This window comes from Venturia canescens, chromosome 2 (assembly GCF_019457755.1).
Source record: "Venturia canescens isolate UGA chromosome 2, ASM1945775v1, whole genome shotgun sequence".
Lineage (NCBI taxonomy): Eukaryota > Metazoa > Arthropoda > Insecta > Hymenoptera > Ichneumonidae > Venturia > Venturia canescens.
This window is the reverse complement of record NC_057422.1, coordinates 21,365,047-21,388,852: the sequence shown is the minus strand read 5'-3', so window position 1 is coordinate 21,388,852 and position 23,806 is coordinate 21,365,047. Positions and strand designations below refer to the sequence as shown.

Here is a 23,806-nt window from a genome sequence, read left to right as displayed (position 1 = left end):
GTAACGTGCGTAAATGGACCAGGTACATTTATTCCTATATGTATTATTTGCTAAAACCCTTTTGTTCGACCCTCCATAATAGCATATATACGTGTATGAGGGCCGATGTGTACATATAAATTTCCCTGTATCTATGCGCACTGTAATACGTTAACGTTTTTCATTCGTTTCTGACACCGGCTACAGCAACGTCAATAGTCGAGCTAACAGAGGGCTCCATCCATCGGGCTATATTCCTCCTTCCACACGTTGTTGATGGATCAATCGGTTGGACAGTCGCAATGTGCAGAATCGCTTCTTTTGTAGATCTCGTCTGACTCGCTTAACCGGAAAAATGCGTTCGTTTTTGTCGTCGCGGCTGACCGCACATCGCTACCGATTCTACAGCGTGAGTACTGCATCTGGCACAGTTTCGTTCTCTCTCTCTCTCTCCCTCTCTCTCTCTCTCTCTCTCTCTCTCTCTCTCTTCCTCTTTTTCTCTCTCATTCGATAAACATTCATCTATAGCAATATGTGTTATTTTACTGAACACGGGTATACAACACGGAAATTCGATCGATGTCGACCAGTTTTGCAACCCCCCATCCGAATCGCAACCAGGAAGTCCAGCACACTGCTTTTTATCCCTGTTATAACCCACGCTTCGAGTCTGACATCATCCCACTGTCATGATTCAGGTTTTAATACATTGTTCAACCGCGATAGTATAGTGAGCTTCTGCACTCGAACATCAATCAAGTGAAAAACTATGGTCGATAGTCTTCGCGGGTAAATGGGGGCTGATCTTCTGTATCATGATTTTTGTGAAAACACGTTTCGATTATACGGGAAGTACTGTAAATATTCGTGTGAATGACAAACGGATTCGATATCTTCATTAAAATTTAAGTTAGCTTGTTATGTCCAGAAGGGAAAAGCAAGATTTAAATTAATCCGCTGCCACCGACCTGCACTGGTGTGCAAGATTTTAAATATTTCATACGAACCAACTTTAGATGACTAATTGAAAAGCAATTAGTCTTAAGGAATTTAAGATGGGAAAAAAATGAAATTTTTTGGAAGTATGATTTATTCGAAAAAATATGAGATTTATTATCGGAAAATATGAAAGAGAAATTATAAAATAATGAAATCGGAAATTTATGCCTGCGGTCCCGTACGGGCCCCAAAAGAGGTGAGAGAATCGCTCAAATGAATAAGATATATAGTAACAAAATAAGAAATACAATTTAGAATTTATTTAACGAGTAAAAGAAAGAAAGTTTGGAGGGTTATGTACGACTTACACACGTTGGTTTTCTGCGGAGACAATTCTCTCTGACGGTTTCACACTTTCAACAATGACCACGCTACAAACAACGTGCGGTTCTCACACATACGCACAAATCAAAGAATAACAAAATAAAAAATAACTAATAGAAGAATAACGAATCAAGAATAACCAATAACAATAAAGAAATTGTAATAATAAGAACGTTCTTGCGTTAGGGGTCGTGCTGCTCAGTCGCGTTTGTTAATGAAAAACAGACTGACGGTTCTCTATGCGGTTAACCGAAGCATTATTGGGATTTACTACCCCGCCGCGAGCTTGCTAAATTACGGAATTATCCCGTGGGGACGACCGAGTGTCACTCAAGCCCAAATGGAACTAATGTACAAAAATCCTCGCCACGGCAACGAGAACTCGAAAGCGATCATCGTGAAGGGGTTTTCAGTGCATCTCGGCACTTTAGTCGTTACCAAGGGTATCCACGGGCCACCTTGGAGGCCGCGATCAGGTGATGCCGAATCAGCGGATTCCAAGGGGTTTCTCCGAAATGATCCAGCTAAATGTGGGACGTGATAAGCTCAAGCACGACAATGATCTAAAGATGCAGCAGCGCCTTTACGCCAAGTATTAAAAAGAAGAATTTTGTAGGCAGAGCGAGTCAAGACGGGCCGTATATCTTCACTTGAGTATATATGTATTTCAGAATTGTAGAAACAAAAGGGAATCTACAGTTCGATGAAAAAATGTACCGATATCTCAATCAAATAATAAATCCAAAAAGTGGTTTGAATTCTCAATAATTTTTTCAAACATCTGATTTTTTTGTTAGTACCCATTAGTTTACTTTACAGTGTAGCATTGTAGATCTATACATCACCAGAAAGTTCAATCTTTGAGCTTCAGCTCGTACATGGAAAGAAGGTACACACATTCTCGTCTACCGGTCAAATTTTCCTGTGCCACGCATTTTATCATTTCAAGGAAGCATAGTAGCTTTCGAATATTTGTTGACGAGAAGAGTGCATGCTTTCGTGTAGAATAGCCAGCAACGAGAGTCGGGCTCGAACTCGGCCCTTATTTCCGGATCACATACGATTCTGTTTGCAATAACAAAAGTATACATACACAGTATAACTTCCAATACATCCGCCATGTTCTTTTTTGCTCCCCCACATCGGGTATCACGAAGCGAAACTCTTTTTTCTGACTCTGTAAAAGTTCGAGATACGTGGTTAAATCAATGAATCGCCTACTATCGTTTTTTAGTTTCCAATGAAAGGAACGGATTTTCCAACATCCGAATCAATAAAGCCCTTGCGGAATACAGTTCAACTATATACAAGCTCATATGAAAGAGCAAAATTCATTCATTTTTAATTACCATGTGCAGCAGTGGGTTGCTCGCCACGGGCAGTGAAAAAAATTCACTTCAATGCTCCAGCGGATATATAGCTGTATCCTTTCGGATATGGTTACGCAATTGATTAACTCCGGGAAATTCAATCGTTGTGAATGGTAATATAAAAAATAAAAATTATTTTTTATTTTCGTAGAAACAATTTTTCCACGATTTCCCTTCGCCAGAGCGTTGTTTAACCTCGAAAAATCCTTGATGGCGCCGGTTTCGTGTCAATACATCAAGCATTTTGGTATGAACAGAATACGCGATTGCCTAACGTGAACCGGTTATCGCTCAGAGAAACCAGAAACCACGACTCAACGATTTGGATCAGTAACGTACGACGTCTAGAATGGAAAAAATAGTTCGTGGCGATCGTCATAACAGTGTAAAACGTGTAAAGAATTCTATGGGAATGCAGTAATCTTATATTGGTCAGTCAATGAATATATTCGCGTCAACGAACAAATGAAACGTAAAGGAAAACCAGGAAAAAACATACGTAGGAAGAGCATTGGCGACTACTAAAGTTCTGTGAACATCGTGTATGTTGGCAACGAGTCTTGGTCACGCAACTTTTTTCCGGATTCCTCATGGGACACCGAGAGACTATCGATTGACAGTATGTGCGCTGCAAAAATGCAAGATCCATAGAGAATAAAGACTCGGACGAGCATAATGGGATCGATACTCGTTCGACTTTTCTGTTCACGAATGCGTGACCCGCGTTTGTTTCAGTGGAACACGATATCCAACTATTCGGACTGAATTTAATAACTCTCTTTCCAGTAAACGTCAATTTCTGAGGAGTAATAGGTTGGAAACAAAAGTTTCAAAGTACGGAACTGACTCATTCGAGGAAAATTCAATTTGCAAAAATATATATTTCCATGTCAAATCATTGTACAAATATGATTCTTATTGGAATCGAAACCACCAGAGACGTCGAGAGTTGAAATCATTGGGTATAAAATAATACTGTTGCGTGAAGATCTGGTGTTGGTGGGAAAATAAATGACGCAATGCCAGTTGGTGTAAAATGTATAAAAGGATGGTTCTTTATTTGATATATAGATGATAAAAAACATAATGAAGAAATGTCCCGACAATTAATAATTAGCCCGGTGTGATATGACCAGTGAGAAATGACCCAGTCGTCGTCGTCGAACACACGTGCGACGTGAAAAGAGGCCCAAAAAATATTTGTAATCCCGCGGTAAAGAATCCCGAAAAGTATATCAATCTGAGGTAGAAACTGTCCCGAATCGATTGAATACAATATTTATTCCGAAAACCCGTAATTTTCCGTTGATATGTGCCAAAAGAGAATTTCGATGACGAAGAGTAGGTCAGAACACTGAACGACCGGATCAAGACTAATCAATTAACGAGAGTGATCGATGAGCCCGCACTTCGCGCGTGCGTCGTGCGTTATCTCGATCCCGTGAGAACAATCGATGTATGATAATGAGGTCCCGAAATTTATGTACCCCGGGAACTAGCGACGTCAGTAGCGGAACGTGAACCCGATTGCAGATCATGTTCTCGCCAAAGCCTCGCCAATTCCTGAATGAGAAGTCGATAAACGACTTAATAATTGTCACATCTTGCGTCATCTGTGGATGTAACTCGATCAGATAGAAGACTCGGATGACGAGGAAATTAAAAAATCATCATACGATGAATAAAAGAAATACAGATGAGCTGCAGCTCATTAATAAAAATCGAAAATTTAAGAAAAGGAGACAAAGGGAGACGGTTTCAGTGTGTTAACCGAGATTCTGTTCAAGGATTCGTTACGTCAGTTTGACGGTGGATAAATAGAATGATAAACGAGCAGGAGTGGCAGTGTGGAACTTCTTCAAGAAGTGGAAAAAGCAAGCATAGAACAAGCAAGATGAAGAGAGAGAGAGAGAGAGAGAGAGAGAGAGAGAGAGAGAGAGAGAGAGATGAAATTGAGATTGAGTCATCTCACTTGTCAAGGCCGCACTGCACGCTGAGATCTTCTACTCCAACTTCTACGAACTTGAAATTCGTTGTTACTTCCTTCCTTACTTACTTTCGATCGTAAAAACGTAAGGAAGGAACTGTGAGTGTTCGTATTACTCGTTCAAGGTTTGAAGGTTCTAACAGTATTTCTCTAATGACAGGTGACGTTACTTCGAGTTTTGCAAAAAGGTCTTGTGCTTCTGTGTAGACACTTATCTTTGCTTCCTTGGAGATCAAGAGCTCTCTTAACTCGGGGTAAAAAATAGGGCACGGCGGTTAAAAATTATGCTGGTAAATACGAGAATAATCGTAGAATGGAGGACGTGTTACAGGCCGTTCAATGTTAGTGAGAAGCTGGAGTGAAGTTAGTGAACTCGACTAAACCCGGGCTCACTCGGAAACTCACTCGCTTAGAAAGTGAAGTAACTAAGCTTGGGGAAGCCACTGAGAAACTAGTTGACCTATATTGTTATATAACGTTAGCACTGCATGCTGAAAGAGGTGGAACGATTATTGCACTTTTCGTCACTTGTACAGATGTTAGTCAATGAATGAATGACGAACCTATTCAGCCACTGGGTTTCAACGATTCTTTTTGTTTCCTTTCACATATGCGTGGTAAAAAGAACATTCTAGTCATCCTCGACGTAAAATTCAATTTTTCGTGGAGCTTTCTCGGTTTTGTTTTAATATTTACCGATCAATTTATACGCTGTTACATCGAAAGTCGATAACCAATGGGCCACCTTTTCGCTTCATCGGTAAAGGGAATAATGCGAGGTGAATATAAATTGCGTATTTTACGCTGGAAAACTTTGTCGTAAAAACGTTCATAGTAATCTGTATTAACGTATTCGTCAGAAAGAGGAGGTTGTGCAATAGTAGTAAAAGAGAGGAACTTGGGTGAAGAGAGAAATAGAGATGGGTAGAAACAATATAGTCGCTTCGTTAATGGTGACTGGGGTAAGAAAATAATCTCACTTGAACTTATGGAGCCAGCTATCACCATCTTGAAGTCTAAAAGTTCCTCTTCAGCTAAAATGTTTCCTTTTGCAAGCCTGTGTCTTTACGATTCAATTATATTTAACTGCTGAGCATCGAAATGCGTTTCCAATATCATTTAGCAGTGTTTCTGACATTTTCCAGAGTAACACATTTCTTTGAATTTCCAACCTGAAGTTAAACTTAAAAGGAAGTTCCTAAATTAGTTCGTTCGTTCATATGGTTTTGGTTGCCTCCCCAACATAAACAATAATTTATCAACAGTTTCGGCCTTGAAAGACTAAAAGTAGAAACTTCATTTATGGAGTTGCATTCTCATTGGAATGGCGTGCTTTTCTGGACCATTTTACTTTTTCTCGTTGTTGCGTACACTGGGCGCTTTTTCTCATTTTCCGCTCATTATGGAATAAAGACAGAAAGGGCGGCTGAGAGGCAACCGGTGCCCGTTAAATTATAGTTATATTTATTTAATGACTTTTTTGTTTTCTTCTACATACGCGCATTTGACCCCAACGAACCCTTGCCCATTCTCCACCCCTCTTTTAGAGTTTGCGCAAGTCATGAGTTCACTAAATAAATAGGATTTAGAGCTCTCCTTCCTGTGAACGCGACAACCGAGGTTGACAGTTTCATTTCGTTGTCCGGGCTACCGGAAAATTTCTTCATGACATTTTTTCAAGCTGAGCCATATTACAGAGTAATGAACCCTATTACTCTTAATGACTCAAGGCTAACCTTGAGATAAACATGGTTATCGAATAGCGTGGCTTTCAAAACCAGCCCAGCAGAGCGCTGATCAAATTTGTCTGAGACCCTTTAGAATATTACCGTAAAAGACCCTTCACGTAAAAAATAATAGTATTTCGCAGAATATCTTGTAGAAATATTAAAACACTACAAAAGGTGCCATAGCCTTTATTACCAATTGCAACGTCTCGAACCGATACCTTGTTTGAGTATCAATAACGCATTCTAGTTCGAGACTTGTTGACTCTGAAAACAGAACTTATATTTTTGTAAGTCCAAATTATATTCACTCGCTTTTATCTCTAACTTACATCAGCGTAACGGTAAAATTTATCCAAATAGACAACATCGTAGGCATAGTGCAGTTAATTACCAAATCAAATTTCGTACTGTGAAACGTGTGTGTCTACTTATGAGGAGCCCGATGCGCAGTATGCCGAATCCGTGTGTGAGAGACCAGTGGCTTACGGTTACAGAAGGCTGGATCTAAATTTCTCGTTGAACTACGGAAGAGCTTGTATTAGTTTCGAGACCGAGGCAGATATAGCAGAAGACGAACTGGATATGCACACGCAAATACAGAGCATTAGCACAGAGCAAGCGTATACCATACTCGAAACTATACGAAATCTATGTGTAATGCGGTGTGCTACTGAGGTTAACCAGGTAAAGATGAAACTGGGACAGTGGAGGAGATGAAAGTTCACTTGATTTGCATGGAAAATGAGGCTGGAAACAGTACAATACTTGTTCGAGATATTTGAAAGATCGTTTTGAACCTGCTAAAATTACATCAGAACTCTGTGATCCTGAGAACAGTGTTTATTGATTTTATTCACCGTTGCATCGTAGCTAAGATCAGTCATACCGGTTGATTGAATTACAAATACTGTGTGGTATAAAAAATGAAGACTCCGTACTTAGAGTTCGGTTCGACCCACAGAATCAATTTAAGACACAATTTACGGAATATTCTTACAAAGTTTTTGCATAAGTTGTAATACAAAACAGAAGTATTGAAAACATAAAATTTAATGAAAAGGAAACAAAAGAATTGTCGACGCCGGAATGAGCAGTATATCAATGTCAGCCTTCGTCCTTACTTCTCGTGCTTTCGTGGTTATTTATCCATGTATCCTAATGTGTGTTTATTTTATTTTCTTTCTGACATTACTTTGGCCGTTCCATGTCCTTCGTCTGGAACATTACCGCACTTTACCTCCCTATCTTACCTCTTTGTAAACTTCCACAAATGCTCTGGCATCTTCATGCCAGATCGTTACGAATTTATGAACGTACCGAGTATTTACCTTGGTCGAACACCGCCATCCGTCTAGGAATGAACATTGAGAAAAAGCACACCGATGTTAACGTCACTGTTTACCATTCTTAACACAGTACCAGTTAACTAAGTCCACATCACACTCTCATCCATGTATTCCGTCGGCCATTGGGTACAAAACACTCAGGAAGCTTTACGTCTTTTCTGCAACGAGCTTCCATTTCAACACCATGGACTATTAGAAAAGTATTATGGCACAATTCACCGGTGGAACTTTGTTCAAGCAATCTTTACAGTCAACGATCCATTGTTTCTGTTAATTCATTTGAAAGTGGTTATAAATATCTTTAAATGAAGATTCAATGGCAGGTACATCGAGGCAAAAGTTTGATAGAGGAACTTTTCGTAATATATTCACAGATTTTAGTTAATTCGGAATTTGATTTTTTAAATTTTAACCAATCACTTCTCTTTAACTACATAATTTTTCAATAATAGAACAGTTCAGTAGAATTCTATAGAAATGAATATAAGATTTTTAGAGCTTTACGGGTTTTGCACTATTTTTAGTATTCTAACTTGGTACTGTTTGTGTTTCGTTCTGGCTTTCTCTAGTATTGATAAAAATAGCGATGGACAAGTGAATAAGATACTAAACTATTCAGAAGGAATAGCCGTTTAGACTTTTCCTCGAAAACTATTGAGAAAACATTTTGGCTTTTCATGTTCGCATACGCAGTCGCAAATTGAAAGAGTGTATTAGCAGTGGCGGTTTATCAAATTCTCTTGATATGTGATTCCAGTGATCGAATGTGCTTTTCTACGATTCTATCTGATATGTATACACGCGAGCGTATACCCATTTTTAAATTCATTATTATTTGTGGTGGTTTGAATTCAAAATAAATAGTCTTAAAACGTGGAAAATTCTTTAACCTCGGTCGAAAATGCGTACTTTTGGTACCGATTTCAGGGCTAAAAGTGTAACATTTCTGCACTGTCAAAACGGCACGCGCTTCATTTGTCTCAGCGGGAGCAAATATTTTTTTGTGCATTCGGAAAGGTTTGACGTGATTATTTTTTTTACTTTTGACGTGTGACGTTTGAATCGATGTTGCCTATACATTTTTTGAAAGTCTAGTCATCCGGAAACCGTACAAATGTTATTCATCCGCGTACGGTTATGTTATTCATGCGGAAATATGTTATGGAAAATTTCAATAATATTAATAACATAATATAATATTTATTATTTTATATCACATATATGTATATATATATTAATAATATAATAAAATAATATTAATAATATAATAAAATAATATTCATTACTAAATACATTTGTAGCGAGTATTATTTATGTATCTCAATACGAAAATAGCGAAGCTTGGACATTTCCATTGGAAATGTCATATTATGTCCAAGCAGTATTATCAAAACGGCACTATACTGCTGTAAATCCCAAGGAATAATATACGTTCATCCTTTCAGATGAAATGCGAAGGCCAAAAGTAAAGTGACCAGACTGATGAAATGAATAGAGTCGTTCGGAATAATGATCTGTTTTCAAGTTCATAGGAAGGCAAATATTCATAAAAATTATCTTTGCTAATATTGTTTTTTTGATGCGTATTTCGGAAGAAACGAACTTTCAACTGGCGGTAAAAAAAAAAATAGTATACACCACACGGGCAGACGTTTGATAGCCCTCCCAGTGCAAGAATATCAAACTTTCTACCCTTGTAATGTACTATAAGCATACCAAAAAGTACTTTCAGAGTAGTCGATTTTAAAAATTTTAATGTTGAAAAAATTAAACTCAAATCACAAAATCTGTGAATGATTTTCGCTTGTATACATCCTTTCACTACATAGTGTAGAACTTTTGAATCTGTTATTTGGGGTGGGGATCAAATGTTGGAATGACTAAAATTTCGAACAGCTAAAATCTCGAGTTTATAAACTTCGAATGATAATATGGAGACAGGTAGATTCGACTAGAGCTTTGAATGCCGAACATAAATAAAGCAGAAACTACAAGGTTCGAAGCACGTTTATATCGAAAATAGAATGTAACAATCGCCTATAGGACGATGACTAAAATATCGATTTTTCGAAAATTCGACTATCACTCTTTCGATTCATAAATTACTACAGTCAGTGATACTGTGAAAATTTACAATTTTGAAAATATAATAACGAAAGATCAAATATTACTGAGGTTGAAATACTGAAACACCAAAAAGTCGAACAGTCAAAATAGCGAAACGTTAGAAAGTCGATCGATCAAAATAAAGAAATGCAGTGGAGCTCCAAATACACGCGTCTCACTCACTCACTTACTCAGACCGATGATCTCCAATTTTAAACATCGCCATTTTAACTTTCGCCTTTTCGAGCGATCGCTATTCTGCATATCTAAGTTTTATAGACTCGAAAAATTCACTTTCGATTTTTTGCTACTCTATATTCTGGTCTGTCTGTAAAACAATTACTCTCCATTTTGAATTCGAAAATATGAACTTTTGACATTCAGATGGTCTGTTTAAATTGCATTCGAAATGAAAACTTTCGAAATATATATTTTCAAATAAATACGAATTCAAAGAAGAAATTTTTGATTAAACACGCAATCTGCTGAATAGTCGATCGGGAATAAGAATATCGAATTACTTATTTTTCTCCAAACTGATATCACAACTTTAAAAATTTCGAAATATCGACCATTCTACAATTCAGTTATTCGACATATTGAGCCCCACCCGTTATTTGGCCTTATTTTTAACCCGATATATGTATGCTTCAAAGGCGAAGTGCATGTATATTATATGTCCATAAGCGTTAACTCGAGAATGATAGTACATCGTGCCATGAATTCATAGTGTACCGACATCAAGTTTGCTCATGTATTACGAGAACAAGGTTTCGGAACGGTCTATAAGACCTTCGTAAGGGAGCTAAGGAGAGTTATGCAGCGATGTTCGCACAATCGGCCTATCGCTTCAGCGATCTCCCGAGTTAAGCAGCTTTGAGTGAGGCCAATTCTTAGTCTGGAGACGATTTTAGCCATGCGCTTTTTCGATCATCGGTCGCACCGAAGTGTCAGAAAAGGTTCCATCAAGTGGAGTAGGTGCGGGAGTTGGAGTGATTGAATCTCAGCTCCGAATATAAGCCGCAACGTCAAACACGAAAATGTTTGTAAAAATATGCATCCAGAGATATGTATATAAAAATGGTTTAAGACTAGGAATTGGCTCGCATAACAAAGAAATGTTCAGTTAAAGTAAATCGATACCAGGACAAGAGAGTAACGTGAGTATTACAAATAATAGGAGAGCTGGGTAAGGACCAGCGTTTGGAATCCATCTCTGCACTACTGCATGGTCCTCGTTTTCCCTAGTATGTCATTGGATACTGCACCGTATTACTTCCACTTCCCTTACAACCGACTTGTTAACCCTTTGTGCCATGGTAGCACTCTCAGAGTGCCACCTGTTTTAGAACCATTTTTTGAGCAATTTCGGGTGAATTTTTAAATTTTTTTTGGTGTTTCCGCATCAGTCATATATTCATAAATGAGAATTGATGTGCAATAGTTTAAAATCACGAATGATTTTGTTTATGCACATAAACAAACCTTAACAAATCGCAATGGTTCTAGATAAAATTCATTATCTCCGGGTGTTTTCGAAGTACAACGTTTTTTCTTATGTGGGAATAGCTCAAAATTTTGTACTCGGGGGTTTTTGGGATCGCCGATTACGATTCCGCCCTCAAAATTTCAAAATTCAAGATGGCGGATCCAATATGGCGAACTAAAAATGCAAAACCCGGGGGTTTTCAGGGTCGCTGATTACAAATCTTCAATCAAAATTCAAAAATTCAAGATGACGGATCCAATATGGCGGACCCAAAATGCAAAAACCGTTCGATGAAAGCAAAAGTTGGTACTCAGAGGTTTTTGGGATCGCTCATTACAAATCTACACTCATAACATGGGAATTCAACATGCACAAATCGTTTCATCTCTTTGTGACCTCTTTTCTTTGTGAATTTTGTGTTTTGTAACCATTTTGTAAGCAGTTTCGACCGAAATTTTGAACTTTTTTGGTGCTTCAGCATCAGTCATATATTCAAGAATAAGAATTAGTCGCCACTCGGGGGTTCAATATAATTGACGATCTTCTGCACAAAGTTCCGCATTCAGTCAAAACCAGAGACACTAACGAGGACGCGGTGGTTGTTGTCTCCATTTTTTTGTTTTTTTTTTGTTCTCTTTATATTTGTTTTCATTTTCTTTTGTTTTTCTTCATCATATTGGCACCGTTTTGTGAATTTTTATTCGCAATATTGGATCCGAAATTTTTAATTTTTAAATTTTGAGGGTGGAATCGTATTCAACGATCGCGAAAACCCCCGAGTACTAAAATTCAAGCCGATAGGATGAAAAAAAAAATGGGTGACACAAAGGGTTAAGTCATGAATTCTAAAGGAAGTTTTATTTGCGAATGGAGTGATGATAATCTTTACGACTTAAAAATATATTCTAAGAGGATATTATTATTGTCATTGAGTACAGGACATAAATGTGAAATCTTTTTCTATAAATAATTAACAATTCATTCAAATATATTCAACAAAGTGATGAAACAAGCAGTAAGATATTGGCGATTCTTCTTATAACACGCGATAAAAAATCAAAACTACGTATTCAAATCATTTCTTAATCGTACTGAAAAACGTATGAAATCTGTATAAATTATTACGACGTTTTATTTCCATCAAAGAAATGTTATTATCTTCGACATAGAACAAGTGTGAGTTATAAAGTGAAGAGAATATTAGCGGTGAGTGGTGAGAGACACGTAAACCGAAGGATCGTCGTCATACGTATCCACACAGGAGATAGTTACGTCTGAGAGTGCGAAAGACTCGCTGGGTAGTCTCAGCACAGCAGTCAACTACAATAACGGTAACGATAAAACAATCGCGATAACGATAAACCCGGCTAGACGTTCATTGATGGATATGTACATATACAGACATCCACGGATCTGAACAAACATCGACAGATATCCTTCCATCAAATAAACCCAAAGTCGTATGTATTTTATATCTTCCGATTTTCCCGAGTATTCCTCATCGGAGTAGTAAATGTCGATCGCATCTTCAGAAATTTCTTCTTCGTTTTTGTAAAATTCATACATATAAAATGATCTGAGAGATAAAAACATGTATCAATTTTTCAAAACGCGGTATTCATTTTTGGCTCGAAAGTCAACATATGTTACGTATCATATAGCATAATGAATTTGATATGTTTCAGAAATGTAATATAATGTACCGAAGAGACTGCTTATTGTCATTGATTTAAATAATTTATATCGAAAAATATTTCAAAAATTGCAACACCAGAGCCGTTCTCACGAGACTTGTTGAATTTGAGGGGTCCTATAGCATGTAGTGTAACGGTGCAGCAATTTTTGATAAAAAATAAACCAAAAAAACTCAGCACTCATAGCTATTGAAGTGCGTAGGGGATTTTGAAAGCATTAATTTCTATATGACTGGCGAGTATTCGAATGAAGAGATGATCTAGAGAACTCGATTTCATTTATGAAAGCGAGTTCGCTGCCAGAGACTTTGACAGAGTCATCACGTTTGCAATTGTTTTTGAAATTTCTGGCCGAATGGGGTTTTCTACATAACTAAAAATAAAAGACGTTTGAATCAGGTATTGCCACCACATGGCTAAGTTATTGAATGATTCAAAGCTACTATATACCGTGTGATCGTACGAATATTTCATCGGTGACGAGAATAAACTTCTACTATGCCACGCCTTCAAATCTTCCTCCCACCTTCTTCTTGCTCTATTCTCAGTGAAAGTAAACGTGCAACGATTATAGGTAACTCGTTCGAAGACTCGTGTATTCTTGGGCTCGCCGGATCGAAGCAAAAGTCAAGTTGAATAGCATGAGAATTGAACTGTATGTGCCAGAATGTGAATACTCGCACGTGCTTGTGGTTGCTGTTCTTGTTCTCACGCGATTGTATACTCAACGATGGGCAGCGGATATAGAAATACAATCCCGAAAAACCCTCCAATGTTTCATATAGTGAAGACATCGAAAAACGGGTGTCCGGTCAAAAGACCCTGAGACAAGATATCCCGTGCCAAAATATCCCAAGGAAATATATCCTCGGACAAAATATCGTCGGATCAAAATATCCTCGGGTCAAAATATCCTGGTATAAAATATCCTGAGACAAAAAATCTTCGGGTCAAAATATCTTGGTATAAAATATCGTGGGACAAAATATCCAGGAGTCAAAATATCCTAATAACGTAATATCCTCGATTTGGAAATATCCTACACTTGTAAGACCGAATGTCTTGAATATTTTTATCTCTGTTAATCAAGAAAATAATAATTATTATTAACAAAACTATGTTGGAACTTCAACCCTCCTTGAACAAAATATAATCGTTGTGTGTGTGTGTGTGTGTGTGTGTGTGTGCGTGCGTGCGTGCGTGCGTGCGTGCGTGCGTGCGTGCGTGCGTGCGTGCGTGCGTGCGTGCGTGCGTGCGTGCGTGCGTGCGTGCGTGCGTGCGTGCGTGCGTGCGTGCGTGCGTGCGTGCGTGCGTGCGTGCGTGCGTGCGTGCGTGCGTGCGTGCGTGCGTGCGTGCGTGCGTGCGTGCGTGCGTGCGTGCGTGCGTGCGTGCGTGCGTGCGTGCGTGCGTGCGTGCGTGCGTGCGTGCGTGCGTGCGTGCGTGCGTGCGTGCGTGCGTGCGTGCGTGCGTGCGTGCGTGCGTGCGTGCGTGCGTGCGTGCGTGCGTGCGTGCGTGCGTGCGTGCGTGCGTGCGTGCGTGCGTGCGTGCGTGCGTGCGTGCGTGTGTGTGTGTGTGTGTGTGTGTGTGTGTGTGTGTGTGTGTGTGTGTGTGTCGGGATATTTCGTCCTGGGATATTGTGTCCCAGGATATTTTGACCCGGATATTTTGTCCTGGGACCTTTTGTCACGTAACCGAAAAACGTTTCTTTGAGATTAGTATATTTTAGAATTTTATCATTTTTTTTCATAAGATTCATTAAATTTTCTGTATTGATTTGTTATCTTATATCAATTCAACAGAACGTAGATGATGCTGCTAAAGTTTCAATGAAATGTTTAAAAGTTCATCTTTGTGTCATGTTGTTTCACTAATATTACTAATTTATGATTTTCAACGAATCCTTGAATTTATTTGGTTTTCGAAGAATAATACACTGCAATATTAATGTTAGGTTACTGGACAAGATGAATGTTTGGATAACATGAGATGAGCTATTAGATACTGAGGAGAGCAATACCGCGAATACACAGATGTGACCGGCTCAAACTCGCGGCTATTGTGGCTTTTAGTACTTCAGTCAGTGTGTATGAGAAAGAAAGAACGAGAAGGAGTGCAATGAGAAAATAGAGAGAGGGGGAGACAGAAGCAAAGAGAAAGAGTAAATTCGTCCGTTGAATGAAACTCGGGAGAATCTACCGAAGAACGCGACTCCTCTACAACCCCTCAGGGCCTCAGTCCTCAGCACGACTCGTCCGGCCACTACCGGTCACTACAACTGTTCTGCTGCTCGCCGTGTTTCTGCGGTGCTCTTTCCGTTACCGCAGTCGTACTCTATTGTATCCTCTCTTTCCATCTCTCTCTTTCGCTATCGTATCACGAATATGTCTATCGGTCGACCATTGCGGTCGCTTACTACTGCGAAACATTGCCGCCACTTGGTCAATGGACCTACTCTCCATCACGGGATGGTCAATGAAAACTGCTTCAATCTCGGACACCAATATACGTGCGGTTTTGACTGTCTAGTTGTCTCGTAACTGTGATCATTGTTTTTGCATAAAAAAAGTTTATTCGATTCATATGATTCAGCAAGTCATTAACGTGAACATATTTTTTCGGTTACTTATTCTTGTCTTTTTTAAATTGTAGTTATTTCATCAAGTTCGTTACAACGAAAAGCCATTTTGTGTAAGGATCAAAATTATATATTCGTCTTATTTCGTTCAAGCGCACCAGAATTGTGAATGTTTTAAGGACTTCGGTCGAACCACGACAAAACTGCAGAAATAATATGAGCTTTTGACCGCTGGGTGGAATGAATTTATTGAAATTGTTTAACATAATATTTTTATTTTTTAAACTTTAGTGTTATAAAACTCTGGAAAAGATGTGAATTATTATTGTAAGAATTTTTCTTCAAATCAGCGATAAACCACAAGTAGAGTAACAAAAACAAACGATGAGTTGCTGTCTCTCTCCGATGTTGTACTTTTTTCACCCAGATTGTATCTTCTTCTGATGTTGAATTTATATTTTCAAAAGTAAATTGCCTCTATGCAATTGATATTTCAAGGCACTTTGAGCAGCACTGGCTGGGATCGGAAGAAGAGAAGTGCAGCTTTTAAATGACAGTGGAGTTTGTCACATGATTTTTTTCTTTCTAAGTGCATATTTTCCATCTTGAATAAATAGCTTGTGAAAATCTTGGCAAGTTTCCGAACCCTTCGCTTTCGTACTTTTGGATGCCCGACTGAGGGTAATAAATCTAGAGGGGCAATATTGACTCGCAAAATTGACCTACTTTTGCGTCAAGACCTAGAGACCCTGAGAAAGTGGTACAAAACGACGAAAAAGAAAATGGAACACGAGACATTTCGTCCAGAGCTTAAGGACACTCGACAGATCTAAAAGCCGGAGTCTAGTAAACACTCATCCGGTGAATGGATTATGATGAAAAATAAAATTCGCAGCTTCTTTTGAATTCAAACGGTTTTTCATAAATAAATTGACAATATAATCTGAACAATCAGTTTGCAAAAGCACATTGCATAACAGTATGATGACCTTAAAAAAATCCGATTTAGATTTACCATGCAGAATATCAACTTGATGATATGGAAATATAAACGATAAGTTATTGAAGAGCCCGCCATACTGTTAACTGACAAAAATGATTATCAGAGACACCATATATGAAAACGATTTCGCGAATCGATCATTTATAAATTCCGTAATGACAAAAGTTTTAATGAGTTTTACACCGATTAAACAAATTTCTCATTTCAAAGACAGACGGTTTCTCAATTTATCCCATTTTTGGCAGGAAATACTGCGCGTGATCGGAAATAATAATGGCATGTAAGGTAAAAAGGCTTTTCAGAGGGCGAATAAACGATTTACGTCAATGTGTGCAACAAAAACTAAAAAACGATCGGTGTAAATGTTGAGCACTCTTATCCGACAGGGTTGGGGCCCCTGGCGCCTGTTTAATCCCCGGGCAGCTTCATTTTGAGGATAAAGCGATCGTCGAAGTTCGTTCGGAAGTTGAACTATGGGGGAAAATGAGAAAATTTAGAGTAGGATGAGAGCGCAAGAGATAAAGACTCGGAGAGAGAAAGTTGCCGGATGAGAAGGAAGCGAGTATATTGTTTAAAAAAGCAATAGGAAAGTTTCGTTCATTAACCACCAGAATACCGCTGCGGAGAGATGAGGGAGGCATACTTAGAAGCTACGTGAAGAGTAATAGAGATAGAAAGATAGAGGGAGGGCATACATTGAAGTAAAGATGAATGGGGGACGGAGGTGCTTCGAGAACTGTCGGTTGTAATCTCCGACGCTTTAGCCCTTTTTCGACCTCTTCTTGGCGAATCAGCATCACATTACGACTAAATCTTCCAATGGATTAAACGAGAGACGCGGATCAAATATTTTACCGATTGTCGTAACAAACAAGGTTAGTAGAAGGCGCTGCTTCCAGTATGTTGCTTTCATATTTAGTAATAAACTTCTGTTCTCCTGTAGATAATGACTGAATAATTTTTTACCTACATGCACATATTTTGTATCGGGTCGTGGCAAACTCATACTTCACAACAGGGCAAAATTGATCTCCTTCCGCGGCAACCCTGCAATCTCGTATTTTCACCTCTCCATACCTTTCCTGTTATAAACGAAAGGTCATCGCGAGTCATTCATGACATTCAATATGACACGGCAGAGTTTTTCATATCTAACGATGGCTTTGATCATTATCAGTTGATCGGTGTGTTGGTACAGTCATGTCCTTTGGCGAACCATCTGAAATTGAACCGTGTGGTGACAAATACACATATCAAAACAGTTCCATTGCCACAAAGGTGCTGTTCTAGTTCAACGACACTGAACAAAACTCCACAAAGTTTCATATTTACAAAAAGGAATGGAAAAAAAATCAAAATAATATGAAACTAGGTCCTCAATTTTTCCCCTTTGTGAAGAGTGCTGTTTTTTATCTCCGTAAATATTCATGTGAAAGTCGATCTAACACACGTGAGTCAAACGTTAATATAAGCGAGGCGATGCAAGCAAGAGTGAGAGGGAGAGAGAGAAAAAAGTTACGCAGAGCTTTGATACGTCACGGTTCGAAAGAGTCGGCCTGGAAAAACAAAACAAAAAAACGCACGCTTTTTCTATGAATTTCGTTGAATTGCGTAGAGTGTATTCGCAATGGTCGGATGGATATGCACACCGGGTTCGGCAGATAATCGAGGTACGTGTCAGTTTGTGCGTGAATGCAAACTCGTTCATGCGAGTGACACGCCTGCTGGAATTAATTACTGGAGGGCTTCAGCTTCTCGACTCTACTCAACTCTGCTGTGCTTCTCTCGGTGATGTATTTCAAGCAGGAGTAAAAATTTTGACATTCAAAAAACAATCAATAAAATAATAATATCCAAAATACACGCCCATACATCTTTTGGACGTACGAAATAGTGCTGACCATTTCCAGGTGTTTTGCGTAACAACGCAATCAATAAATTGTTCCTGGGTTGGATGGAAATCACGTAGAATGCATGATGTAGTATGTGAGAAGCGCTTTACGGTGAGCTTATTTCTGAGAAATTACAGCAATAACATTGGGATAAAAGTATCGCGTATAGTACGTTATATAAGATACTGCAGCGACTTTGCCATCGACATTCATTCTTCAATACAAATGAATCGCTCGACAGCTTCTGCCTTTTCATGATCTTATAAGTATCCTCCTTTATAGTATATACCGTTTTTCACTACACATGCGCCGAAAGTTCAACTTTCCGAAATCGGAAGGTTGAATTTTCGGTGCATGTGTGGTGAAAAATAGTATACACTCCACGAGAGTGAAATTAGACCACCTCAAACCGCGTGCTTATCACCCTCGCCTTCGGCTCGGATGACAATTCTGCCCGCGATTTGAAGTAGTCTACTTTCCCCCCCTAGGTATGTAATATACTATTCTTTCACTGAGATCGTGCAATGCAAATGCTGTCGAAATGGATAGAGCAGGAATGACCTTCACTTTAATCTTCCGAGTCCTCTTTTTGACTAGTTGTATTGGTTGGGAGACATGCGCCAATATTGTCGAAATATTGCAGGCGCGTAAAAAGTGAAATCTATCTTCGCGCACATCCGCATACGTATAGGAAATACGTTAAAGCATGCATATCTAGAAAGGCTTATTACTCGTGATGCAAAGTTTGCAAAAACTTCGTCATCACATTCGACTTGTTTGTTGAATTGTAATATGCACAATTTTTCAATCCAAAGATCGAACGGTTTTTAATTTAAAAAATTACGATTCACCATCTTTTTCAAACATTTGTTTGATAAAGTGTATCAAAGATCTAAGATCTTGTTTACCCATGGCACTAAAGGATCAAGGGTGCTGAAAATATAACCTGTTCGCTCATAGCCCCAGTGGTTCGTAATGTATCTCTCCAGCACACAGCGTGTAGGAGATTCGACGTTGAAAGTTGTAAGATTCGTTGGTGGGGGGGTGGAGAGAGTTACTCAGCCCATCGTCCTGTCGCCGCTTCGTTCTAGAGTTGAGAGGGTGCCAAAAGTTTGGCCGAAAGGACTACGCGAAGGCATTTAGCAAGTGCCGAACTTAGGAGTGGGCGCGCTTGCCCGAATGAAATTCGACAAGAGCTCGCCTCCAACGACGACGGTGACGACGTCGTCGTCGTTGTCGTCGTTAAGACAGGACTGTTCTACCCAAGCAACACTAAACCCTCTCACAAAAGCTGGCTATGGCTAATTGGCTTCCGAATTAATTAGAGACCCGACGAATTGAAGAGCGAATTATATTACGAAAACGCAATGCGCTACTCGGAGGGTCTTCAACAATATATACGTATATAATATGGTGAGCCAATGAAGCACCTTCGGTTGAAACAGGTCAACGTCAGTGAAATCTGGGATAAAACTGGTAGAAACGATATCGAACTATGAGGTTTCTCTCTCAAAACTATACAGGATAGTAGTGAAAGGGTGATTTTACACAAAACATTTATCAATTTTGTATCGTTGAAGAACAATATAATATTGTTATTTTTTTATGAGCAACTAAATTTATAAAATATATTCTCCGCATTTTCCTCATAAACAGTTTTCGAGTTTACAAAAGATCTGCCAGCTTAGTCGAAAGTTGCAATATATGAGTATATTCGGTTGCAAAAAAAGAGAAGAGAGAAAGAGAAATTCATTGCTATGAAACGACAGGGACCTGAATACAGTTAAAAATATTTTCTTTGAGGTAGATTGAAATCTTCTGAACATCCCGTGGTCGGCTCTACAAACCCAAGTAAAATCCATCTGCTTCATTTTACGGACAACAAATCCGGTATAAATTGCGTTCAGTGTCCACGAGTTAGTGAGCGGCTGCCAAAAACCGGTCACAGAATTTAGCGTTCCGTGGATAGTCCTCGCGAGTTTAAACGTGGACAATGTAGATGAAAGAAAATGGGACAAAAAAGACAGACGAGAGAAAAGTCGAGACAGTGATGAAGATGAAAAAAGAGCATCGAATGGACGTGTAATTTCTCTCTGGTTGTTGGCCACGAAGTTGTGCCCAGAGAGTAACAAGTCTTCTTGCTTCCTGTTGAAAAGCCTCGTGAGAGATGAGAACGCAGGGGCACTCACTACAAAACGAGAAACACATAGACGTACAAAAGTGTACCTATACGTTTACTATTAATATACATATACGTTAGGCAGTTCTGGCCAAGGCATACGCCCCGCGTCGTCCTTTGAAAATGCCCGAGGGAAGAAACGACGTGGAGGAGAAGGCAGAAGAGGAGGAGGAGGAGGAGGAGGGAGTTTCACGCGACAAACAAACTGGCGTTGGTCGCTTTCTGCTCTCTCGGCAACATGAGAGAAGAAAATTTGGCAGGAACCACAACGCGCGGCTGGGGTTTCATGCTGTTCGTATAAATTTATATAGATATATAAACATGTATGTGTATGTACGCAAGCGATATTTCTTTCTTGCTTTCTTTGTCAGAACTCGAGTCCTATGGTCACAGCACTCATCCTTGTCGTTGTGGAGGAGACGCGGAAGGAGTTCGAGACGAATGGCGGTTAGGAAGCTGCACTATATTCGTCGCACGATCCATGGGTATATATCCGATCTTACGAAAGAGGAAGACCGAGGGAGTTTTCGCCTGAGGGGCTGCCGAGCTTTTTCGCCAATGTCTCCGGTATTCTCGCGTGCACGAACCAAGCCACACATCACAACTGCAGAAGCAGCCTTCAAGAGTTTCTATCTATATAAGACGATATATAAACACTCTGTTTCTCGGCCAACCGCCAAAAACGTTAACGGTGGAAACTTTTGCACAAGACCCATGACAGCTCAAAGTCAACAAAACGGTCAAGCTCGGAGCTACATACCACCATGAAGGTTGTGGCAATGTCTGCAGAGTCCCCAAGTTTTCAACCACATCCTGTGTCCAGCATGGATGCTCTTACCACAGAATCGAGCCACTGGAATTCTCTCTTCACTTCCGGCAAATGTCACAAAATTGTCTAATGCCGTTATGCAATATACTCCCGTTAGTACGTCGAGCAATTTGGGAATTGCCTAGGAAGCATGAATCACACAAAAAGCTTGCTCAATGTTCGTACAGTGAATCTGCAGCGTATAAAGGCTTTGTGCATTGTGTAAACTTGCCTCGACGATTATCGTGTGGAAATAATCGTTATGACCTTACGGGCTTCAGCGTCATGTATATTCGAGCTAGAAACTATTCAAAAAGCCTGTCACTGATACAATGGAATGTTAATGTATAACCCGCTAGAAATAATAATGAATCCATGGTGGCCACGATTCATGATATCGCATTATTTCCCCCCAGCGTCCCTTCATTACCCAATTATTTTGAATGGTGCTATCGTTGCATATCGTGACTATCCCAGCTTAATAGAGGTACGTGGACTGAATGAAAACTTGTCCTTGTTGAATGTTATGCAATCATTATTATGCTACTTTTCATTTCGTTGTATAGAATCTCAGTGAGAGGTAACATATATACCATATGGTGATGTACATAAATTATGCGAGCGATGGCTCGAGGTCATTCTTTCTACTGTACATGTCCATGGGAAAAAGTGACATCGACCTCAATCGCGAATGTACAATAAGTAGAATAGTGAATGTCTTCGGCGACGAATCTTCGGTATTATCATGAAAAAACATAAAATAGGTGTGACAAACTCACCGGTAGACGCTCTCGTCGTACGACAGCAGAATCCTCAGCGGTTGACTGATGCTTCGTTTTTTCATCACGTGTGCTGGCTCAATATGAACGCCGTGGACGACCTGAATGGAATAATAAGAGAAGCAATTTGTTAAAAGCGTATTCTCACAGTTTGAAGAAATGAAAATGTGATCATTTTTTTATGCCCTAGATTAAAGTCTTGACCGTGTGTCATTATGAAAAGAATGTGCGGTGATTTATATCTATAAGGTTGATGTAATAATCAGTTTGATTTAAATATTGATACAGATTGTAATAATCACTGATATTTTGAAGTAACTTATAATTCAAAATGAATTTCTTAATGTTAATTTTTATGAAATCCGAGCCCAAAATGACGAAACACAAAGGCTGACCGAGCTTCACGAAAAGGCGTTTTTCCAACATTGCCGGAAGAAGCAAATCTTGAGAAAAGCCTCGTTTTATTTTTCTTATTGTTTCCCCCGTATCGCTCGCTTTACATTATATTCTGGTAACGTGAAAAAAGCGCTAGTAAAAAACCCCCCTTTGTACCGCGCTATGCTTTCCGCCCACAAAAGCTTTCTTTCATCCTGCACATCTTCTATTACGTAGCAAGGAGGCTTGTCTCCTCCAGGAGATATATATTTCCTCTCAGGTAGGATTTCTCGGACGGAAAACAAATGACGTGCCATTTTTTAGCGTAATCTCAAACATTTTTCATTTCGCTTCACCATTTTGTATGTTTTTGATTGCCGTAATGTATGAATTGACACCGTAATATAAATATCAAATTCATTTCACTCTCAGTCAGTATCTCCAACGTTGACCGTGTGGTAACACTATCGGGACAGAATCATTGAGTACATTCATTTCTTTAATATGAAAAATTACGCGGCGAAGGTTGTTGGGTGACACGCAGTGAGATGAAGATATCGTTGGGACAATCCTTGTTGCAACCGTTCAATATTATGAAAATAAAAATGCTCGCGTTTTGACTGATAAAGTCAGTTATTATATTGAAATGCTTCTTTGATTTTATTGGTCTGTCATTAATTTTTGAACGGTGTCGTAGTTGAAGATCCGAAGCACGTTTCGTTGTTGTAATTACTTTGAATAAGCAAAGTTATTTGACCCTCATCTTGCGTCCAATCTCTTCGGTTATCCAATTAAATCTGGGTATCTCTATAGTCGCAATGGATTATTTCCGTTTTAGTGCTTAACCGTTAGGTGAATTAGGGTTGACACAGAGCAACTAAGGAAAGCGAAACGTAGAGGGATAAACATCAAGGAAGAGCGTGTCGAGAGAGCGAGCGAGAGGGAGAGCGATACGGAGGTTAAGGAGCTGGCCATAGGAATAGCTCGGAGCGCATACAAGAGAGAACCACGGAGATACTCTCAACTATTCTCTCTTGTGAGTTTGCCAACCGATTATATACAAGTCTCGAGTGCAATTTCGTGCTTTGCGGTAATCGGACGTTTCGCGGACAGAACCATGGAATGAAATAGAAGGAGGGAAGTGCGGGAAAGTGGAGTAAGAGATAACTCA

The 23,806-nt window shown here is 39.3% G+C and overlaps 1 protein-coding gene across 2 annotated transcripts in view; it reads right to left on the bottom strand.

Annotated features, from left to right (window-relative positions):
- Positions 1-23,806, bottom strand: part of Invadolysin (leishmanolysin-like peptidase, invadolysin) — a 334,327-nt gene that overhangs the window by 141,816 nt on the left and 168,705 nt on the right. For both annotated transcript variants that reach the window (XM_043413088.1, XM_043413089.1), the window contains exon 2: positions 22,261-22,361. In XM_043413088.1, the coding sequence (XP_043269023.1) occupies positions 22,261-22,361 (101 nt within the window). The remainder of the gene's footprint in view (positions 1-22,260; positions 22,362-23,806) is intronic.